The sequence below is a fragment of the Hippocampus bargibanti genome, linkage group LG03 (genome assembly GCF_051943395.1).
Source record: "Hippocampus bargibanti isolate YZ-2025 linkage group LG03, ASM5194339v1, whole genome shotgun sequence".
Lineage (NCBI taxonomy): Eukaryota > Metazoa > Chordata > Actinopteri > Syngnathiformes > Syngnathidae > Hippocampus > Hippocampus bargibanti.
The window spans coordinates 27,535,119-27,553,956 of NC_142736.1; the positions used below are offsets into that span (position 1 = coordinate 27,535,119).

Genomic DNA, 18,838 nt, shown 5'->3' on the forward strand with positions numbered 1-18,838 from the left:
TGCCAGCCCCTGTGTATAATATACATAATAAATATGAAATTGAGACTAGTGAATGACCAAAGTGTCGTTTTTAAACAGGAATTGGAAAAACAATGCAACATTTTATCTCAGAGGCACATTGCGTTACGTGTAATGAATGGTGAATAGCAGCCTTGAAACATGTCCTAAAAATATGCAATGTGTAATGGAGTGTTCACTTTTTGGTTTTAAAACTGACTGAGAGCGAGAAGCAACAGCGCCTAACGTTACACCCCCGAGGCGCTTATGTTAATTTTGTTAGTCGCTGCCAGCGGTATCGCCGTTCTCAATCGCTCTCAATGTCAAAACAGTCTTGTTTTGTTCCAATGTGTCCGCAAGCACTTTATTTTTGCTCCACTTTATGATCTCCGCACCTCATTGCATGCAAGTGAATGAATCACGGCGACTCCGCTAAACATTTTAATTAACTGCCTCCATTATTGATTTCAACTAAGAAAACAAGAGTATCTCAAAAAGTAGGAATGCTATCCATATACCTGAAGATTGGCCTTCTTAAAGGACAACCGACACCATTTTTTTGTTTCCTAACTGACATCAAAAAAACGTTTTACAGCATCTAAAATACCCAAAACGCGAAGGCTTGTATTTTTTAGTCAACTGCAAAACACCAATAAAAACGAGTTAAAGTGTCCCAAAACTACTTCAAAATGACCCTTGGAAATGGTGAGTTTCAGAAGGTCCCGGCCCCTTGTTCGTGACGTCACGCGAGGACGTCTTTGCCTTGCTCTAGATTCAAAACAATGGTTTCAAATTTGGAGAAGATGCTTTCTTGTTACTCATGCAGTTATAAACATGTTTCAAATAGTTCTGGAGAGGAAAGCATAAATGTTTGCAATCGATTAAAGAAGTCCTTTTGTCTCAATTCGAGCCGTCAGGACTCCAATGTAGCGTCCCAGAAAATGCACAAGATGGCGGCCAAGCTTCATTGGAAATGGGCTGATTTGTCTGCTGGGAATTTGTGTCAACTAGTATCAAATAGTAGTTTTGGTGCAACACATGATTCACCATTGCATTATTTATGTGTTTTCCTTCTAATTTTGCCATCAACACGGATCAACACAAAGTTTTCAGACCAAACAAAGTACCCAAAATGCATTGTTTATCGCTTTCTTGTTCAGGGGCGTTCCAGACGTGACGTCACGCCAGGCATCGTCATCACCTCGAAAACAAGACTGAGTCTTAAAACGTAAAATATAGATAGATATGCGGTGGAATCTTTGTAAAATACGCTCAGTAGAAGTCATTTGAAGTGATTTTACAAATTATGGACACAACTTGTCCGGAGACGTCGGTTGTCCTTTAAATGTAAAAAAAATAAAAAATAATAACAGCACTCAGCTGGATTTAAATAAGGGAACTATCAAAACGGGAGCTTTAGTAAATATTCATGCAAGATTTAAGCATGACGTTAGTAACATGCAAGTTCTTTTAAAGGCAATTTACAGGCAATCTTTCATCTGTTTCATATGATAAATTGCTTGTTTCAAAATTACTTCTTGTATGTACGATGAAGCCATAATATTGAGAAAGCATCAGAAAAACTATCTGCGCAACTGAAATGACATTGGCAAATGTTACCATGCGCCGACTGTCAAATCAATATGCCAGCATGATCTCGTACGGGGCCTCCTGGTACGAGGACATTTTTTACGATTAATCATAGTCACTGCAGCACCATCACTTTTCACTCTTCATGCGCCACACTGGAGTTGACTGATTCATTTCCAGAGTCATACATCATTTTATACGAATGTATTGTGATGCTATTTTTTTTTGCTGCCTGCACATCTTTATTTACAAGGTTCAAATGTATATTTACACATATGAGGAGTGCTTGACATTTGGGATTTCAGGAGGTTGTCAGATTGCAAATACGATGGCATTTAAAGTAACCATCAGGAATGATTGTGTTTTTCACCCTGAATGGAATGTGACTGTCACAAAACCATCTCTGGAACGATGGTAGCATAGGTAATGTGGAGAAACGTTTTTACATTGAACACGTAGCGAATCGTGGTTTGCGATTTACACCTTCACTTATTTGCGAGTCTTCTTATTTCCAGCTAGTTTCTGAAAAGAGTACCAATTGTAAGTGAATGTAATCAAAATCTTAATTACTCTTTTAATTTCACCCCCGGGGGGTATTGTTGTAATTTACTCTGCCTGAGACAGGAATTTTCAAAAGCTAAAATGATCAAGGACAATTTTGAGGACAAATAATCGATAATTTTGCTTACTGTATTTTCCGCACTATCGGCATACCTTCATGGAAGAGAGTACAGTGATACCTCAGCTCACGAACTTAATTGGTTCCCAGAAAGTGTGTGTAAGGACAAAAGTTCCCCTTCCAAACATTTATTTCCCATAACAAACCATTAAAAATTAGAATAATCCGTTCCCAGGTCCCCATGAAAACATAATTTTCTACTAAATAAGCCTTAAAACTACACAAAATATGCCTTATTTTATGTATAATAAACATACTAATGTATTGTAATTAAAGCAATAAACTGTTCTGCATAATAAACTCATATTTATTTATTTATTACCTTTGTGATGGTCGCTGATGTAGATAACCGAGTGAAGTTGCCGTGCTTTCTCGCCGATAATACCCTCACTCACACTGTCCCCTGCTAGCTGCTTTTCATTAATCCAAATCAACAGAAGTTTTTCAACCTCTTCTATTGCCTGAGACAACACAGAAACACCCTTAGCCACACATAGCAATGGTCGACTTAGCATATTGGAACTGGGACGCTAAGTCACACAAACGCACACCTCGTTCGTGTTTTTCGATGATCTCCTTCTTCTGCTCGACCGTAATTTTCTTTTGTGTCCTCTTTGGCTTAACACTAGCCTGTGGTGGGGTCTTTTTCGGTCCCATAATAGCAAAAATACTTCACTTGATAAGAAACCACGTCTGCACTCACAGAAAGTGTGTGCAGAAAACTAGTCCGCCAGCCACCATGGCGATGTTCGACCGTGTGGTTTGATGTTCATCCGCCGAAAACTAGTCCGCCAGCCACCGTGGCGCTGTGTGGTTTGGTTCGTCCGCCGAAAACTCATTATTGCGCCAAGATTATATGCTTGCGAATTTAATGTTCGTAAGGCAAAACGTTTGTGAGCTAAAGCGTTTGTAAGCCGAGGTATCACTGTATTTTAAAACTGTTTTCATATATACAGGTAACATCCGAATTACGACCAAGTTCCGTTCCGACCAAACAGTCGTAAGTCAAAATGGTCGTAGGTTGAAATACATTCAAAATGTTGAAAAGAGACTCAGAGGCTAAATGACTTGTAAACTACCACCTCTGGTGCCATCACACGGTCGATTGCTGTGCGAGAGTTAGATGCTGGCTGGCTGGCCAAACGTAGAGTTAAAATTTAAAAAATAGGGTCTGGAGGTCGTGGTCATAAGTATGGGTAAGTCGCCTGCCTGAGGGGAGTAGCTGGAAAAGGTGGTGTGCAGGATGCAGAGGGTCGAGTAGGATTTTCCGCGCTTTTATGCAGCCACTTGATAATACAATACAATTCAGTTTTATTCTTACCATGGTTCCACAACCGCTTCATTTGGAACTAAGCAATTTGTAGAACATTAAATAGACTAGGTTCTAGAAATCAGAAGATGCGTTGGATTCTAAGGTACACTGTCGTCTTTTGAGAAAATTGAATGATCTTAGGTGCGCCGTATCGTGCAGAAAATATGTTAAATCTAAACTCCATACGAGTGTTCCTTCCCCTGCATTGAAAAAGAAAGGTCAAAGTAATGGCCTGCTGTTAGAACCTTTATATGTCATTAAATATGCCGGTGAAGGTTATGACTACATCAGGACATGCATAACCTATCCATGTTGATGTACGACATGTACAAAACAGCGTTTAGCATGAGTGATACATAGCATGAGTGATCCAGATTACTCTCCTAATGCACAGCATGGAGGATCATATGTCAAGTGCAGTGGTGATGTTTCATTCCCAAGTTTCGTAATTACCTCTGTGGACGTTTTGACTCGTGTGCAGATTTGTGCATGTGATGCATGCAGCGTTTAGTCCTATGTGACATCAGGGCTAAATTGTGAAATCCTTGCTCGTTTTTTTTATGGTTAGACAGAACCCAGAAAATCGACTCTGTTATATAGATTTGTTCCCTACTAGTTGGCCTGGCACTGTAGTGAGCAAGCATTTGTATTCAATGAATTAAAAATTAAAAATAAAATAAAAGTAACAATTTCTGGTAATGACCCCTACTAAAATATTGTCTGTTAATATAGTTTTATGTGTGTGACAACTTAACACACCATACAAATCCAAATGTGTTTGCCAAAAAAAACATTGTGAACATAGTTCAGCATTTTTGAAATAATGTGACATGATGTGAGGCACAGGTGTCAAAGTCAAGGCCCGTGGGCCAAATCCGGCCCGCCACATCATTTTTTTTTCGGCCCGCGGAAGCAAATCAAACTTGTTAAATTCCATGATGATTGCTAAAATCTGAGCCAAAATTTCATATTTTTGGATGTCAACCACAATAAAAGTCATTATTCTTGACTTCATATTTGAAAACGAGTTATTCATTAATTTGCTGTGTGCTCTATATGTAATATTTGAAGGGATTTAAACATTCTAATGGGTTCCCCAAATTCATAACGGCCCTCGAGAGGAAACCATAACTACAATGTGGCCCGGGGCAAAAAATGACTTTGACACCCCTGATGTAAGGCAATCGATGCACATATTCCATCTTCAAAAGCACGATAGTTGCACTTGCACATTGATGCTGGCGACACATGGATATGTTATGTTTTTAGAATTATCTCCAGGACATAAATTATGCCTGCGAGTAATAATAGAGACACAATACATTCGCTTGTGAAAAAAATTGAATTTAGGGAGAAAAAAACATTTAGTGCAGGCATATCGACTTGCGGGGTAGCAAACAACTGAATTAATCGACAGCAGCGGCTGCTGTGGAAGGTAGTGGGAGTCGATAGACCAAAAATGTGAAATATTTCAATATTTCTACAGTTTGTTGATACTAGGTAAATGACGCCAGCTGGAAGCGTGTTGCAGAGTTCATTTAGATTGTGTAAATTGATATCTGATTCTAAAGAATCGATTTACAGTTAATAGTAATTAATTAATGAGGCAAATGTGAATGAGCACCCACACACCTGAGACACAAAATGAAGTGATACTTCGCACTTCGACGATCATAATGAATGATGAAGAGATGCACTGTCATTTACAGGTGTTATTTATGTACTTAACAAATATGCAATATTTACTGCATTATTGGACGCAGGCATGGTAAAACGTACGCCCGCGTAAGCAAAACAATATGGCACCATGCACGCTGGCGTATTATTTCAAAAAGGCGACAGAAGCGAAATTTAATGAAGTTGGACTTCATTAAATATTTAACACTGTACTCACATTATTTTGGGAGTCGGTCTTGGTGCTGTGCAGCTCCTGAGATATTAGGCCAACTTTTCCAAAACTTGAACGTGAGTGCAAGAAGACACCTGAACCCAAGCAGCCATGATCCATTGACAAATCGTGACGTCAGACGCCTTGCGCTGCCTTCAGTCTTCGCTATTTGTCATGCATAGCTCCCACTTCACTTTAAACACAAGATTTATGCCATGTCGTTGGAGTTCCTTCGTCAATTCATTTTTCTCTTAAAAAACAAGGCAGGTGGCCGGTTCTGCCCGTTACCAGGCAACCAGACACAGCAGTGAAGACAGAGTCCACGCTCTCCTATGCATATCGCAACCGTGCTGGTGCCTTTCTTTTCGACGGCGTGGTACACCATGATGTCAAAAAGAACGGCGCATGGTTCTTGTCGGGGATGAAGTTGACCTGGATGTGTTTATCGACAAGCCTTTTTACGACAGTAAGGAGCTGAAGGTGGCCATCTTGTCCTCGAAGGCAACCGGAAGTTGCCGTGCCATAATCGTCATTGCTCCTGAATTCAATGCTGGAATTGGCCTTCTACACCCAAGTCACCTCGAAATAATTCAATTCCCACAATCGAATTTGCAGTCAAATTTATGTTTAAACTGAATTATTACTCGTCAAAGAATCCTGGTTGTACAAAGAATTGCAGCAAACCCGGATATGTCAGTCTTGTCATAAAATCATGGGAATGTAAAGATTTTGTACTTGTTAAAACAAATATCCTGAAGCATTCCTGGCTCCTTTCCCAAAAAAATTTCGTGAACTCCAGGCAGTGACAACTCCCGCTGAATACAGCCAATATCTCTAATGGCATTCTAATGTGCTTGTGCTTTAGCAAACAAAGAATCATGAGCCAAGCCGTCATTAGCGATTCACAGTCACATTTCCTGTTGGGTAAACTTTATTGAATCGCGCTCTCTTGTATGCAATCAGCCCCGCATTTATTTTCAATCAGAACCCAGAAAACGACACGTCAAACCACAAAGACCCATGGAATCATTACTAACATTCAAACCTGTCTTTTCTTCACTTGGTGATTCATGATTTCATATACGGGGCATTTTCTTCCAAATGATGGAAGGACTAAACCAGGGGTCTCAAACTCGCGGCCCGTGGGCCAACTGCGACAGAAAAACTTGATTACAGCTCATTTGTGGAAATAGGCAAACCCAAATATTTATATTTCAAAAGAAATTAATTTCACACAATATGACCACTTTACTAGCAAGTTGATAACAAGCGAATAATTGTAAGACTAAAGTAAACCGACAGCCTCGGTGGAACCCAAAGACAAATGACTTGTAATGATGTTCCTCAGGATGTGACATTAATGGCCGCCATGCGTTGTTGAAGCCGTTGTGTGAGGCCGACAGACGAGATAACAGGCTGAGTGCGATGTGCAACGCTTACTTGGAGAGCTCAAAAGTGGGTCAGCCGCCCCTCTGAGATTCCGCTTGTACTGTTTGACGATGTGGAACTAAGTTTTCCTGCATCGGGAACTGTAAGCGAGGCTCCATGCTCTCCCAAACACAGGCAGGTTTGACCAAAGCACTCCATTTTGGTTTTCATGCTGGAAAACTTGCTGTTTTGCCAATTGTGAACACATGCTAACATGCTAACGCTGTTGTACTTAGCTGTATAGCAATGACACATTTTATACAAAGATTTGGCTTCTTCACAAGGTTGTGACGTAAGGCTGTACTGTATTTCCTTTTTTGTGACACGCTTACAAAGAGATTCTCTTCTCGTGTGAAAAGAGAAGGTTAAATTACTAACAAATGTGGTGGGGTGAGGGGTATTAGTTGCCATTTCTTACGCTAATTTGGCAACTTGGTAATGAAATGTTATGGGCGTGACTTGTAATGCAATTGAATCTCTCAGGACTTGCTCTCAGTGTGTATTAGGGTGGGAGTTGATGGTTGAAATCGCAGGTGGAGGCTTAAAGCACAACCGACACCATTTTTTTGTTTCCTAACTGACATCAGAAAAACGTTTCATAGCATCTAAAATACCCAAACCGCGCACGCTGATATTTTTAGTCAAATGCAAAACACCAATAAAAATGAGTTAAAGTGTACCAAAACTACTTCAAAATTACCTCGGAAATGGCGAGTTTCAGAAGTTCCCGCCCCCTTGTATGTGATGTCACGTCAGGACATCTTGCCTTGCTCTAGAATCAAAACAATGGCTTCATATTCGGAGAAGATGCTTTGTTACTCATCCAGTTATGAATATGATTCAAATAGTTCTCAAGAGGAAAGCATAAATATTTGCAATCGATTAAAGAAGTCCTTCCGTATCAATTTGAGCCGTCTGGACTCCAATATGCACAAGACGGTGCACATGCTCTGATTTGTCTGCTGGGAATTTTTGTCAACTAGTATCAAATAGTAGTCTTGTTGAATTTGTGGATACTTACACCGTCTTTGTGCGTATTACCGCAATTGGCTTCGACACACGATTCACCATGACGTTATTTATGTATTTTTCGTTCTAATTTCGCGATCAACGCTGTGTTTTCAGACGAAAAAATGTACCCAAAATGCATTGTGTGTCGCTTTCTCATTCACGGGCGTTCCCTCCGTGACATCACTTAGGTGGTAGTCAATTCTAAAACAAGCCTCCCTGAATATTCAGCGTGAGTCTTAAAACGTAAAATATAGCTATATGCGGTGGAATCCTTGTCAAATGCGCTCAGTGGAAGTCATTTGAAGTGATTTTACAAATTATGGACGCAACTTGTCCGGAGGTGTCGGTTGTACTTTAATGCAAAGTTAGTAAGAGTTGCTGTGTTCAACGATTAGCATCACAACAGTGTTAGCTTCTGAAATGGCGCAGTTGCTTTAATACTTTACGAAAAAAAAGCACAAACGTCCAAGTTCCGAAACATCAATCAGATCGGAAATTAGGACTGGCACACTCCCCTGATATGAGCCAAATTCGCCATTGATTGTGTATGCTGTAAAATATCAATCGTCATCCAAGCATTTGGCGCAGACATCATTTTGATTACTGGAAAATGTTTTTAAAAAAGCACGTAATGTCTATATTTACATCACAGGTGTCAAAGTCAAGGCCCGCGGGCCAAATCCGGCCCGCCACATCATTTTTTTCGGCCCGCGAAAGCAAATCAAACTTATTAAATTCCATGATGATTGCTAAAATCTGAGCCAAAATTTCATATTTTTGGATGTCAACCACAATAAAAGTCATTATTCTTGACTTCAGATTTGAAAACAAGTTATTCATTAATTTGCTGTGTGCTCTATATGTAATATTTGAAGGGAAAAAAATGAGTTCCCCAAATTCATAACGGCCCTCGAGAGGAAACCATAAATACAATGTGGCCCGCGGCAAAAAAAATGACTTCGACACCCCTATTTAAATGGACCAAGACTGGGTTGTTAACTCATTCACTGCCATTAACAAATTTATTCGAGAAAATAAAATATGACGAATGAGTTCCAGTTTCTTTTTTTCTTGCTTGGGTGCCTATAAAGCGCTGGCTGGCCAGTACTCTGGCAATGATTCCCCTTCCACAAGTGGACAGCATTTCCTTTTTTTCAGTGTTAGCACTTTGTTCCAGCTTCGGCTGATGTTAAAGCGCTATACAAACCAATATGTATGCATCGCATTATATATTGGACTGCCTTCATTTTAAGCTCATATAACTTCAGACCCAGATAATTTAGGAAATAACTTTTTTTCTGATGAAAGAAAAGAGTCTATGATTTGTTACACTGCATTGAATGTTTATGTAGTCTGATAAATCAACATTCTATGGCTTCCGGAATTTGTGTGACAATGACAAAAACCCTGGCATTGCTGTGCACCCATTTTTGCACATGTCTGGCAGTGAATGAGCTAAAAGAGCAAAATGTGATCCACAACTGGGAGAAATAATCCAGATATGGGACAAAAATAATAAGATGATAAGAAAAGCTGTCCAGAAAGGGAATGCAAAAGCTATGTTCTGCTCACTGTGCACCTCACAACCTTTGATTTGAGTGGCCATCTTGTATATTTATGTAATTTAATGCAGGAGATAAGGAGTCTAATTCAAGATGACTTTTCAAATCCCCCTCTCCCAGACTTCATTCATTTACCTCCTCCTTTATCCTTCCTTTGCCATCTCAACAAGGCTGTCTCTTGTTTGCTCTAGGGAATCTTTGATTGGCAGCTTTTCGCTCCTTGTTGCGCTGACAAAGAAGGGAATGTACTTTATCTGGAAAAGGCGTTGAAAGTAATTTCACAGAATTGATGCATGACTACAACAAATGTCAAGACATAAACTTTGCCGAGTCAACAAAGCATTAAATGCACTCTGCGGGGAAAGTAATTCAATGCTTTCATTAAAAATCGATGTAGTTTTACAATTCGCTTACATTGGTCTAATCTGTGATGTTACATTGAAATAGTGGTTGAGTCATTTAAAGGACAACCAACGTCACTTTTTTGTTTCCTAACTGACATCAGAAAAACGTTTTATAGCATTTAAAATATGATATTTTTATTCAAATGCAAAACACCAATAAAAATGACTTAAAGTGTCCAAAGTCTGCAAAAAAAATTGAGCTGCGAATTGGGCATTTTCAGAAAGTCCCGCCCCCAGTTCGTGACATCACGCCAAGACGTCTTGCATTGCTGCAGAATCAAAACAATGGCTTCAGATTCGAGAGAATATGCTTTCTTGTTACACATCCAGTTATGAATATGATTCAAATAGTTCTGAAGGGGAAAGCATACATGTTTGCAATCGATTAAAGAATTTATTCCGTGCCATTTTGAGGCAACATTGGGGGAAAATGTATCACCCAAAAAGAGGCAGTAAATGGCATCCTAGCTCCTGTGAGGAATTAATCATCCCGTTTCCACAGGCTGATAAATTCCTTCCATGGAGCTTGGTCGCCCTCTTCTGGCGGCTTTTTGGTACAACATGAGGTTTTCAGACCAAACAAGCATTGACATGATGGAAGGACTGCTACAATGTGTCCTTTTTTTCGGTCAGGGGTGTTCCTTCAGTGATGTCACGTACGGACTCGTCACCAACTTAAAAACAAGACTTCTGGAATATTCAGCACGAGTCTTAAAACTTAAAATATAGCTATATGCGGTGGAATCTTTGTAAAACACGCTCAGTAGAAGTCATTTGAAGCCATTTTACAAATTATGGACACAACTTGTCCGGAGACTTCGGTTGTCCTTTAAAAGTTAAAAATGAGCTAAAATGAACTCATTCACTGACATTCCTAAATTTATTCGGGAATTGTTTTTTTTTTTTTTTTTGCGGGAGGTGCTGATAAAGCGCTAGTCAGACCTCTGGCAATGTTTTTTCTCTCCCGCGAGAGGGCAGCATTGGCCTTTTGTACAGCCACCCCCCTTTAAAGCTCAGACAACTCCAGACCCATATAACTTAGTAATTAACTCTTTTTCTGAGTAAAGAAGAAAGTCTAAGGTTTCTTACGCTACATTGAATGCTTATGTCGTCCTAAGACTCAATATTCTGTGGGTCCTGGGGTTTAAGTGAAAATAACAAAAACCCTGGCACTGGAGTAGACACATTTTTGAACGTCTGGCAGTGAATTAGTTAAAATTAAGTTCCTTATATGTTTTTCCAAACGAACCTTCTTGGGAAATTCCAAGTGCGTTTCTACGTTATATACATACTATTTTTAAAGGTCATTGATTGCCCATGAAACCTATTTAGCTATCAATTCCCATTCCTTCCTGTCAGGATGCAAACAAAGAACTCGTCCTACTGTCACTTGTGAGTGACGTGTGTCACCGCAGTTTTTATTGGAATCCTCCGTGGATGGTGAAACGTGACGTCACACCATACTGCCGGTCACCTGACGTTCCTGTCAGCTTTCTCTGTCCCCCACTCACATTCTTTTAATTTAACACTATTTATTATTCAGCGTTTTGAGATTCAATAAACGCATATTTCAAGAGAATGTTCGCAGAACTCAAGTAGAGCGTGAATTCCTCGACGACATATTATGGGAGTGGCATGTCACTTGGATTTTTTTTCCATCTCTGCTGCTGCTCAGGAATTTTTGGGGAATGACCACAGTGCCATCTTGTGGTCCATATGTAAATAACATCTACATTCAGCAACCAGGAGAGTATCTCATTCGGCACAGCTCGTCAATTATTGCCTTTTAAAGGACAACCGACACCATTTTTTTTGTTCCTAACTGACATCAGAAAAACGTTTTATGGCATCTAAAATACCCAAAACACGCAGGCTGATATTTTTAGTTAAACGAAAAACACCAATAAAAATGACTTCAAGTGTCCCATGCAAAACTACTTCAAAATGACCTCAGAAAGTTTGAGTTTCAGAAGGTCCCGCCCCCTTGTTCGTGACGTCACGCCTTGCTCTAGAATGAGAACAATGGCTTCAGATTCGAAGACGATGCTTTCTTGTTACTCATCCAGTTATGAATATGATTCAAATAGTTCTGAAGAGGAAATCATAAATGTTTGCAATGGATTAAAGGAGTCCTCCCATATCAATTCGAGCCGATCGTGTTTTGCATTTGACTAAAAATATCAGCCTGCGTGTTTAGGGTATTTTAGATGCTATAAAACGTGTTTCTGATGTCAGTTCGGAAACAAAAAAATTGTGTCGGTTGTCCATTAAATGACAGTGATAATGTCAATTTGAGTTATTTAACAATACTTTAAACTGTGAGTGTGTTTAACACTGTGAGACTAATAAAGGCATATCCAATCCAATCCAATACACAAATGCGTTCAGATAACGGATGTTTCACATGACTAAATTTTGATGACAATTCTTTTTGTTGAAATCATGAGAATAACATTCAAAAAGGTGCGAGCGACACTTGATGCCACACAAGCACAATGAAAACCCAAAAAAGAAATGAGGTAGTGTGGTTGAGAAGGAGTTGGAATGCACCGGTCTTTTTGTTTGTTAGTATTTTGATTTGTTTTGTTTCTTTTTTTTTTTTACAATATCATTACTTTTTTCAATTCAAATACTTGTTTGGACATCAAAAACTAATATTAATACTGAATTCTTGTTTTGTAACAAAAAAAATCCCTGGGATGATCGCGACTAGAGGAAGATGGATATACGTACATTGTCAAATTAGGACCCGTCACATATTAGTGGTCAACACATTAGTGGACGTACCATGTCATGATAAATTCCATGATAAGTACATTCTTTTTCAAATTCTGACATTCATAAATGCAAAAAAAAAATGTTCTAAACAGATTTAGTTGTAACCCAAACACCAAAAGTTGAATTCTTGTGAGAGAAAAAAAAGTCCAAATACATTTTTTGTGAAAAAAATACAATTTGTTTGAAAAATTATCATATCCCACTACTGGTTTGTATGAAGTTCAACTGTCAATTTTTTTTTTTTTTTTTTTTTTTGCGGGCTATCATTTGTAGTTTTTGTAGTACTTTTTCTCACAAGAAGGTACCTTAAATACAAATATCGTTTGTATTACGAAAAAGAAAAGTGTTGTATGTGGGTTCATTTTCGATTTACAGTGATACCTTAGCTTAAGAACGCTTTAGTTCATGAACCTTTCACCTTATGAACATTAATTTCGCGACCATATAATCTTGGCAGACGATATAGTTTTCGGTGGACGAACCAAACCACACGGCGCGCTACAGTGGCTAGCGTCTGTGTAAGCTCTCAGTCGTACAGGAGTGGTCCATCGATGAGAAGGTTTCTTCAGCCGTCATCTGTACAAAAGTTTTGTACAGATGACGGCTGAAGAAACCTTCTCATCGATACAGTGGCTAGCGGACTAGTTTTCGGCGGAAGAACACCAAACCACACGGTCGAACAGCGTCACAGTGGCTGGCGGAGTAGTTTTCGTCACCCCCTTTCTTTGAGTGCGGACGTGATTTGTTATCAAGGATACTTTTGCTAATATGGGACCGAAAAAGACCCCACCACAGGCTAGCGCCAAACCGAAGAGGACAAAAGAAAATTACGGTCGAGCAGAAGACCATCGAAAAATACGAACGAGATGTGCGTTTGTGTGACTTAGCGTCCCAGTACCATTACGCTAAGTCGACCATCCTTAAGAACAAGGAAGCGATTAAGGGTGTTTCTTTGTTCTCTAAGCAAAAGTCTCAGGCAATAGAATAAGTTGAAAAACTTCCGTTGATTTGGATTAATGAAAATCAGATAGCAGGGGACAGTGAGAGTGAGGGTATTATCGCTGAGAATGCACGGCAACTTCATTCAGATATCATCAAGAGGCAACCTGGAAGTTTGTCATCCATTGACAATTACCATCACAAAGGTGAATAAAACGCCTTTATTATACAGTACAGTTGATTTTTTTTAATTACAATACAATAGCACATTTATTATACATAAAATAAGGTATATTTGTGTATTTCTAAGGCTTATTTCGTAGAAATGTATGTTTTATGGGGACCTAGGAACAGATTATTCTCATTTTAATGGTTTCTTATGGGAAATAAATGTTTGGAAGACAAACGTTTCGCCTTACACACACTTGCTGGGAACCAATTAAGTTCATAAGCTGAGGTATCACTGTACTTCTATTACGATATTATGAATTCATAGCTGTTGACCAATCTTTTCAGCCATGTTGCATGGCAGTAACACTTCTATTTAAAAAAAAAGCACAGAAAAAAAACTGTGTATTGGAATCAGTTGACATACACCCACACTTGGGAGCAATTTTGGCTACTCCATCAACTTACCAAGAATGCATAAAGTCCTGGAAAATGGCAGAAATGGAATAAGCCCATTATAGCGTGTTATGCAGTCAGTACGGCGAGGTCACAAATCAAAACTGGTTTTCATGTGTGAACAGCTGAGTTAGAATGGTGACCCTGAGACAGCGTGAGGCGAGATAGAGAGACAGACAGAGAGAAAGAGAGAGAGAGACACATGGGTGCTGAACATTCTTCAAATCGGGTTTGGATCCACACCTTGATGCACAGGATTGGTGCCTACCGTTTTGGTTCCCGTCTTCGGTTTGGCATCGACAGACACTTAATCCTTTTGCTTTCGCAGCCCACAGGAATGTAGGGTTGCGATGCATACAGCGAAAACAGGTATTCTGCCTCTAAAAATAGACAGTAACATGTACAGTATTTACATATGTATGAAAGCATGGATTCAAAATACAAAAGAAATCCGACAATGAGGCGTATATACATAATCATCCCTGGTAAGAATGTCTCCGTTTGCTCGAGCCTGCCAAGCAGACATTACGGGCACAAGTAACTGTGTGCTACTGAGGTAGTTTGAACCAGGCCTGAAGTGACAAAAGGAACAGAGGTAAGACCGGCAGACTTGGTCTTGGATTGTGCTGAAGGGCAGTGTCCAATGTCCCCGTTTTCCCCAGATTTGGGCACAGGTCGTGGCGTCTTGGGGGAGTGTAAGCCGTTGGTCAGCCCAGAATCCTGCCTTGGGTTGGCGCAAACCACCTCAGCCGCGTCCTCCTCCGGTTCCCCGTGGTGGTTGACCGCCGGACTTGTCGAGGAAAGACTCTGCTGGTTCGGGTCCAGCGATTGTTCACTCTCCTCTGGAGGTCCGTATGAGAGGCCGCGGTTGGCTTTGGAGTCATTAGCCTGTCCGCAGTCAAACTTGACCTTCTCGGTGATCATTTCGGACAACTCCAAGTGGACGATAACCTCTGCCTCTACCTGGTTACTGGACGGGGATACGTTCTGGCAATCCTGCAAGGACAAAATCTCTAAGATCACCTCAGATTGTTGTACAGTGATACCTTGGTTTACGAACTTAATTGGTTCCCAGACAGAGTGTATATGGGGAAAAGTGTGTATCCCAAAAATTAATTTCCCATCGGAAACAATTAAAATGGGAATAATCCGTTCCCAGGTCCCCATAAAACAGAATTTTCTACTCTCTACTTTTCTAAACCTTGAAACTCTCACTGTCTGTATGGATATACAGTAAAGCCTCGTTACATCGATATTCAAGGGAGTCCGAAAAATATCGATATAACCGGGACTATCGATATATCCGACCCTGTTTGCATGTAATTTTCTCCGTGCGTGCATAGAAATAGTATCGATATAACCGGGACTATCGATATATCCGATATCGATATAACGAGACTTTACTGTATTAGTTCAGACATTAGCAAGCATTATGGAACTTAACATGCTTGATTTGCTTTCGCGGGTCAAATAAAAACATCTGGCGGGCCAGATCAAGCCCTTGACTTTGACACCTGTGACGTAAAGGTCTTCATTTACCACATTGCTTGTGACACTGAGTTCCCCAGCGTTGAATCCAGGCGAGCCTTCAGTGACGGTGTCTCTGTATCGGGTGATTCTGTTGGCCCAGTTATGACTGATGGAGCCGTTCCAGGCAGCCTGCAAACGGCAACGACGACAGGTCAGAGGAGTTGGAATCAAATCGTGAAATGCAAATGTCAGAAAAAGGTTGTTTTCGACCTTAGATTCAGGTGCCAAGTTACCCGCACCCTCCCAGGTGTCGCCGCTCACTATCAGGCTCTGCCCCTCGGGGGTTTCTGCGGACGAGTGGCCGAATTCTTGCCCGCTGGAGGGCATTAGCGTCTGCAGCTCGTGGCAATCACTGCATTCTGGCACATGGGTGGGACTGGGGTAGCCCCCTCTTCTGTATTGGGCGGTCACGGCTGCGGAGTCCAGGCCGATAGGTGTTCCTCTAATAGGAGGCACACATACAATACAATACAATACAATACAATACAATACATCAGTGAATCCTCAAATGCTTTGACAAAACCTGCAAGTGTACTCAAGAAGCGTTGACATAAAACAATAAAATAATCAAACAACAGCCAGCATTTTGCTGTTTGAAGCCGTTATTGATGAAAGAGGGGAGAATAAAAGAGTCTATTCATCAGTGGATCAGAGATAGCATGCTCAATATGTGTACAGGTTTGCTTTCCACTGTCATTTTTCTTAATTCATTCACAAATTTAATCGGGAATTGAAAATATGACGTAGAGCACAGGTGTCAAAGTCAAGGCCCGCGGGCCAAATCCGGCCCGCCACATCATTTTTTTCGGCCCGCGAAAGCAAATCAAATTTGTTAAATTCCATGATGATTGCTAAAATCTGAGCCAAAATTTCATAGTTTTGGATGTCAACCACAATAAAAGTCATTATTCTTGACTTCAGATTCGAAAACGAGTTATTCATTAATTTGCTGTGTGCTCTATATGTAATATTTGAAGGGATTTAAACATTCTAATGGGTTCCCCAAATTCATAACGGCCCTCGAGAGGAAACCATAACTACAATGTGGCCCGCGGCAAAAATGACTTTGACACCCCTGACGTAGAGCATCATTCCCGAATTTGTTTGGGTTTTATTTTTTCATGCTAGGGGGTCGATAAAGTGCTGGCCATGGCCTCTAGCATTTTTTTCTTTTACACAAGGCACTGGAGAGGACACTGGAGAGGACACATTTTTGCACGTCTGGCAGTGAATGAGTTAATTTATTTATTTATTGTTGTTTGAATGATTTTTTTTTTTTTTACTCCACAAAGAACACCTTATATAAAGTGGCGGTTGTTTTAAATACCGCTGAGTTGATTTGTGTTGGTCTGTGTTCAAGCTATGTTACCTGTTCTTAGTGTTGCGGAAACTGAAACACATGCAGAGGAGCATGCATATGAGCCCCAGGCATACTCCAACGATGATACCCGTCACCGCATGAATGTCCAACTCTATTGAAAACATTCAAAATATTAGTATCACAGATATATACATATACAGGGTATCTACATTACCGTATTTTCCGGTGTATAAGGCGCACCGTAGTATAAGGCTCACCCCCAAAGAATAGTGCATTTTCAAACTTGTTCCATAAATGATGCGCACCGGACTATAAGGCACACCATTCAATGAATGAAAATAGTTTTCCAAATATAAGTACAGTAGAGGCAGGGGTTAGGCTCTACTTCTACAGGAAATTGAGTCAGTTGTTGGCTGCTGACAGTGATGGATTTTAGGTCCGCCTTATACACCGGAAAATATGGTATATGCCCCTAAAAATATTTTTAGAGTGACCTTTGGTAACATAAGGAAACTTATATATTTTATATTATATATCAATTATTTTTGTTACTATCTTGACAACGGTGAATGATTTCTTTTGTTTTCTTGATAATTTGATTTTTTTTGTATAAAAGGTGTTGGAAAGCCCTGATTGAAATAATCAAGAGTAATTATTATTATTATTGTTGTAGTTATTGTTAATAATAATAATAATAATAATAATAATAATAAGAAGAAGAAGAATAATAAGAAGAAGAAGAAGAAGAAGAAGAAGAAGAAGAATATTGCTTGATTCATCTTCTTTTGCAATATTTCCACAAAAATTAATGCAGTACTGACAAAGAAGCCATCAAGTCATTTTTCATTGCTTTCATTTAGTACGAAACTGCACTTTGCCAATCAGAAACAATTTCCCCCACGATTTCCCGTTTTGGTGTGGGCAGCAAAGAGAATGAAATAAGGCAAGAAAGTATGCACCGCTTCTTTATATAGGACAAGGCTAAAATTTAATATCAATCCATTCAACTGTATTCATTGATATTCATTTATGCCGGCTTATCCTTTTGGCAGCAGAGTAGAGAGGAAACAGATGGCAAGAACTATCACAAACACACACAGACACGCACACATATAAACACTCGCACACATACACAATCATTGTGGATAGCAGGCGGCACAACAACCCATGATTACAACATAACCGTGATACTCAGACTTTATATGACATGTTATGGAACACTGAATCTGTTCTGGCACATATACAAAATCACTGCGTGTCTGTCTAGAGCGACTACCAACCCATCGTGCGTGGCATGCTAATGTAAATCACAATCAGGTTTTTAGGACACCTACAAACTGTCTTAAATTGTGAAAAAGATGTGTCTCCTTAAAGGACAACCGACACCATTTTTTGTTTCCTAACTGACATCAGAAAAACGTTTTATAGCATCTAAAATACCCAAAACACGCAGACTGATATTTTTAGTCAAATGAAAAACACCAATAAAAATGACTTAAAGTCTCCCAAAACTACTTCAAAATTATCTTAGAAAGTTTCAGTTTCCCTTGTTTGTGACTTCGCGCCAAGACGTCTTGCCTTGCTCGAGAATCAAAACAATGGCTTCAGATTCGGAGAAGATGCTTTCTTGTTACTAATTCTGTTAAGAGTGTGATTCAAATAGTTCTGAAGAGGAAAGCATAAATGTTTGCAATCAATTAAAGAAGTCCTTCCAGATCAATTAAAGCCGTCAGGACTGATGTGTAGTGTCACAGAAAATGCACAAGATGGCCAAA

General features: G+C 39.8%; 1 protein-coding gene across 3 annotated transcripts in view; it reads right to left on the minus strand.

Moving 5' to 3' along the window:
• Positions 1-11,211: 11,211 nt before the first annotated feature.
• igdcc4 (immunoglobulin superfamily, DCC subclass, member 4) overlaps positions 11,212-18,838 on the minus strand; it is a 68,980-nt gene continuing 61,353 nt past the window's right edge. For 2 of the 3 annotated variants that reach the window (XM_088992914.1, XM_088992913.1), the window contains exons 17-20: positions 17,112-17,214; positions 15,953-16,184; positions 15,752-15,871; positions 11,212-15,208 (exon numbers count right to left, since the gene is read on the minus strand). In XM_088992914.1, the coding sequence (XP_088849040.1) occupies positions 14,738-15,208; positions 15,752-15,871; positions 15,953-16,184; positions 17,112-17,214 (926 nt within the window). In that variant the 3' untranslated portion in view covers positions 11,212-14,737. The remainder of the gene's footprint in view (positions 15,209-15,751; positions 15,872-15,952; positions 16,185-17,111; positions 17,215-18,838) is intronic. The other variant, XR_016114525.1, reaches the window with a different exon arrangement.